The sequence below is a fragment of the Mirounga leonina genome, unplaced genomic scaffold (assembly GCF_011800145.1).
Source record: "Mirounga leonina isolate KUSES-001 unplaced genomic scaffold, KU_Mleo_1.0 Mir_94, whole genome shotgun sequence".
Lineage (NCBI taxonomy): Eukaryota > Metazoa > Chordata > Mammalia > Carnivora > Phocidae > Mirounga > Mirounga leonina.
Window position 1 is genome coordinate 56905037 of NW_023270855.1, and position 5566 is coordinate 56910602.

General features: G+C 46.0%; 1 protein-coding gene across 1 annotated transcript in view; it reads left to right on the forward strand.

Moving 5' to 3' along the window:
• The first annotated feature begins 2539 nt into the window (after positions 1 to 2539).
• The window catches only part of LOC118005539, a 14120-nt gene continuing 11093 nt past the window's right edge, over positions 2540 to 5566 (forward strand). Inside the window, exon 1 of the mRNA XM_034997506.1 lies at positions 2540 to 3143. Coding sequence (XP_034853397.1) covers positions 2571 to 3143 — 573 coding nt within the window. The 5' untranslated portion in view covers positions 2540 to 2570. The remainder of the gene's footprint in view (positions 3144 to 5566) is intronic.

A 5566-nucleotide genomic window follows, 5' to 3' on the forward strand; every position in this document is an offset into this window, starting at 1 on the left:
GTCATGAATTTCACTTCCTAAGTATATAGAAATATTGGTGTTTTCTTTTAGGATTTTTGTTTTCTTATGTCTAAATTTTTAATCCATCTGGAACTTATTTGGCCCTCTTACTAGAAGAGAGGGCTATAGATTGAATCATCTCTTGCCATAAGTTATATATTTTATTATATTCTTTTTTTTTAAAGATTTTATTCATTCATTTGGAAGAGAGAGAGAGTGTGTGCGCACAAGCAGGGGTCATTGCCGAGGGAGAGGGAGAAGCAGATTCCTCGCTGAGCAGGGAGCCTGATGTGGAGCTCGATCCCAGGATCCTGGGATCATGACCTGAGCCGAAGGCAGAGGCTAAACTGACTGAGCCACCCAGGTGCCCAATATTTTATTATATTCTTGCATCTGTTTATACAGTTCCAAGGACTTCTCTGTCTGTTGCAGAATTTCTCAACATTGGCATTATTCACGTTTTGGGTCAAATAATTCTTCTGGTGGGGGGCCGATCCTGTGTATTTTAAGATGTTTACAGCATCCCTGGTGTCTACTTACTAGTTGCTTTTATCACTCGCTCTTCCACATCCCCAGCAGTGACCCAAAAATGCCTCCAGATATTTCCATATGTCCCTGAGGGGCAAAATCAGCCCTGCTTGGGAACTATTGGTCTCTTATAATGGCAACAGACCATTTCAATTATTTGTACTTATTCATTATTTTAATTGGTACATCTGATCAGAAAATTCTTCATTCTTTATTTTTTTATTTTTATTTATTTTTATTTATTTTTTTAAGATTTTATTTATTTATTTGAGAGAGAGAGAATGAGAGACAGAAAGCAGGAGAGGGAGGAGGGTCAGAGGGAGAAGCAGACTCCCCGCCGAGCAGGGAGCCCGATGCGGGACTCGATCCCGGGACTCCAGGATCATGACCTGAGCCGAAGACAGTCGCTTAACCAACTGAGCCACCCAGGCGCCCCTCTTCATTCTTTATTTACAATATTTGCCTAGCTACTCCTTGCATTATTTTTCAGAGATTTTTATTTTTAAGATTTTATTTATTTATTTATTTATTTATTTATTTATTTATTTATTTATTTGAGAGAGAGAGAATGAGCCAGGGGGAGGGGCAGAGGGAGAGGGAGAAGCAGGTGCAGGACTTGATCCCAGGACCCCAGGATCATGACCTGAGCCAAAGGCAGAGGCTTAACCGACTGAGCCACCCAGGTTCCCACACTTTTCACAGATTCTTTTAGAATTATTTTATTATGAGGCACAGAGAAGTTCCTGATGAAAACTTCATTGGAAATTTCTCTAAATTTTATGGCTGTGTTTAGAGAGATGTGCATCTTTGCATTGAGAAGTCTTCAATCCCACAAAGTTGCTTATGTATCATGAAAATGACACCTCTGTCACTTCATCGGGAAACACTTGTAATTGTTCTTACACAGATCCTGCACGTGGTTAAGCCTGTTCCTCGATATTTTATACATACCTACATATGTGTGTATATATCATGAAAATGCAATTTTAGTCCAATAATACATCATCTATTGTAAATATTTAACATTATCTGCTAAATTGACTTTTTAACATTTTATTTATTTGAGAGAGTGAGAGAGAGAGAGAGACCACGAGCAGGGGGAGGGGCAGAGGGAGAAGCAGCCTTCCCGCTGAGCAAGGAGCCCAATATGGGACTCAGTCCCAGGACCCCCGGATCATGACCCGAGCAGAGGGCAGACGCTTCACCAACTGAGCCACCCAGACATCCCTACTAAATTGACTCTTTCATCAGTTCTAACAGGTTTTTTTTTTTTAAGAATTAACTTTTTAATTTTTTTAAAAAAATTTATTCATTTGAGACACAGAGATACAGAGAGCGAGAGAGTGCATGAACAGCGGGAGAGGCAGAGGGAGAGGGAGAAGCAGGCTTCCCGCTGAGCCAGGAGCCCGATGTGGGGCTCGATCCCAGGACCCTGGGATCATGACCTGAGCCGAACACAGACGCTTAACCGACTGAGCCACCCAGGCGCCCCAGTTCTAACACTTTTATAGTTGTTTGAAGACTCTTTAGTTTCCTCAAGAAAGCAAAGCTATCACCTCTAACCTCCACACCTGCTTCGGTCCTATCGTTTATATTGATCATCCCTATGGATGCAGAGGCTTGGGAACCGAGGTGCCGCTACACAGACTGTCCACAAAGCCACCGAGGGAAGGACAAAGGATATAAATGGAACATTGTCAGGAAAAACCCTGATCACATATTAAAACGACAGAAATGAAATCTTAAAGCAGCAAATCAGATTCAGATGTTTTAAGTGTAGTTAATACAAAAAATTTTTTTAAAGATTTTATTTATTTATTTATTTGAGAGAGAGAGAATGAGAGAGAGCACATGAGAGGGGAGAGGGTCAGAGGGAGACGCAGCCTCCCCGCCGAGCAGGGAGCCCGATGCGGGGCTCGATCCCGGGACCCCGGGATCCTGACCTGAGTGGAAGGCAGACGCTTACCCGACTGAGCCACCCAGGCGCCCTAGTTAATACAGATTTTTAAAAACCAACAGATTTGGGGCGCCTGACTCGGGAGATGGTGGCCCCCAAGGCCGCGGGGCCGACCCCTGACTCCGGAGACCCCGAGCCCTCCCGTCCTGTCCCACTCCGGGCAGCGGGCGCTCCGCGAGGACACCGAGTCAGGACCTCCCGGCCCAGGAGGAAGACGCAGGCGGGGCGCCGCCCTGCGGACAGACGCCGGGCGCAAAGCGGGGCGAGCTGTGTCGGCTCCGAGCGCGGATCCCGGGGGAGTCCAGGCAGGGAAAGAGCCAATGGGCCAGAACAGCGTTTCCGCCCAGCTCGGCCACGTGAGCTCCGTCCCGCCCGTCACTCAGACTGCGGGGCGGTGCAGACGGGAAAATTGCCCAATCAGAGGCGCTGCGACCAGGGGCAGTGTCGAATCCGGAGCCGCGGGAGAGGGAGCGCCCGGAGCGCTGTCCAATCAGCACTGCCCAATCGCGCCCGCGCGGGACGTCGCTCCCCGCGCGCCGCGGGCTCCCGAGCACCTGCCCCGCGCGGCCCCGGCTGTCCGGTGCACGCCGCTCTCGCCCGCCCGAGCCGCCGAGGCGCGGGCAGGGCGCCCGGGAGCCTGGATCGGGGCCGCGAGATGGTGAGTGTGCGGGGCCCGGCCGAGATCCGGAGGGGCTGGCTCGAACCGGCTGGAGGCGGCCCGAGGCTCCGCGGTCCCGGGTGTGTCCGCCCCCGGCCGGGGGGCGGGGGGTCCCGGCGCCCCGTCAGGTCCCTTACACGGAGAGAGGGTCTGGCACACTGCGCACCTGAGAGACGTTTCATGAGGTGGATGGATTGCGGTGCCCGCGGACTGAGTTTCTCCCATGTGGAAAGCTAGGATCAGGGTCAGCACTTGAAGTCCAAGGACAGAGGAGGAGTCGGGATCGCATCGAATCTGTAGATTTACGTCTTACCGAATTGAGCTTTCCGATCCATGGACTTGGTATGTCTCTGGATTGAAAGGCAAAACCTCTGTTGGGTTTATTACTGTGCATCCAGTATTGGGCGGATTTAAATGGTATCTTTAAGAATACTGTTACTGGTACATAGAAGTAAATTCATGTTTGAGCATCATTCGTTTAACCGGTGTCTCTGTGAAGTGCAGGTAGAGATTTTAATTACTAACCATCTGTAAATTATTTGAATATTTATATGCAGTATCTTATCTGCACATGATGATAGTTCAGTCTTTTTCTCCTATCATTTTGCCTTTCATTTCTTGTTCGTGATTCACCAGGGCTTCCATCCAGTTCAGTGTACAATAAGGAACACTGTGTGTCTTGCCTTTTTTTTTTTTTGAAAGATTTTATTTATTTGTGTGAGAGAGAATGAGAGAGAGCACATGAGAGGGGGGAGGGTCAGAGGGAGAAGCAGGCCCCCGGCCGAGCAGGGAGCCCGATGTGGGACTCGATCCCGGGACTCCAGGATCATGACCTGAGCCGAAGGCAGTCGCTTAACCGACTGAGCCACCCAGGCGCCCATGTGTCTTGCCTTCTTGACAAGGGAACTGTTTTTACTACTTCAAATTTTTCACTCAACATTGCAGTAGGTGTTTTCATGCACCATCTTTCACAATTAGCCATGTCCTTCTAGTTCCAGGGTATTAAATGTTGCTATACATTAATAATAGTAATATATCGCTCATTGCTTAAGATGTAAGGACATGAATTTTGATTTTTCTATATTTTCTATTAATGGAGTAAAATGTACTAATTAATGGATCAATTTTTAGACATTCTTGCATTCCTGAAAGGAGTTTGCAGTTTGGTTTTGATTTATTATGCACATTATTCATTACTCTATTCAGGGTAGTAATGTGTGGTTTGTTGTTTTTTTTTTTTTTATAGACGTTTGCACTTATATTTGTTAATGTTATATTTACCTCCTCCCCCCCCCCCCCTCTCCCCCCCCCCCCCCCCCCCAGTTATATTGCTCTGCTCTTGGCATATCTCTGAAAAAGGAATTATTTTCTACAGGTAGAATTTTTAATCCCTTTAGTATTTAGTACAACTGGCCTGTAAAACAATTTGGGATTTTTGTTTTCTTTCTGTTAATATTTTAATACACTCTTTTAGGGGTGCTGGGTGGCTCAGTCATTAAGCATCTGCCTTTGGCTCAGGTCATGATCCCAGCCTCCTGGGATTGAGCCCCATATCAGGGTCCCTGCTCAGCGGGGAGCCTGCTTCTCCCTCTCCCACTCCCCCTGCTTGTGTTCCCTCTCTCGCTGTCTATCTCTGTCAAATAAATAAAATCTTAAAAAAATAAAATAAAATAAAAAAACACTCATTTTCTTTAAGCAACTTTAAACTTTCAACATCTGAATACTAGAGAAGTACTCAGAATTTTGTTTATTTTTAGAGATTTTATTCATTTATTCACATATTTATCAGAAAGAGAACCTGTGAGCAGGAAGAGGAGCAGGGAGAGAAGGACAAGCGGACTCTGCGCTGAGCGTGGAGCCCGACATGGGGCTGGATCCCACAACCCTTAGATAATGACCTGAGCCAAAATCAAGAGTTGGACACTTAACTGACTGAGCCACCCAAGGTGCCCCTTACAGTACTCAGAATTTTAAAATGTTAGATAATTCGCCTTTTTTTTTTTAAAGTAAAATGTACTGATTGATGGATCAATTTTTAGACATTCTTGCACTCCTGAAATAAAATGTGTGTGCAGCTTGGTTTTGATTTATTATGCACATTATTCATTACTCTATTTAGGGTAGTAATGTGTGTATATATATATTTAGGATTCCAGCTTTTTTTATTTTTCCCCTTCAAAATGATTCCATGCTGGCTTAATCCAGGAAGCAACAGTAAGAAAGTCACTATCAGATAGGTGAGCAGCAGGCTGTGGACTTGCTGTCCCACCCAAGCAACAGCAGCAAGAGAAACAATCATGGTCACGAAGTACATTTTAGGCTTTTCTTCCTTTAGTGTAAAGAGGCGTTTCCACCAGCCCACAGCTCTGCGTCTTTTTTTTTTTTTAAAGATTTTATTTATTTATTTGACAGAGAGAGACAGC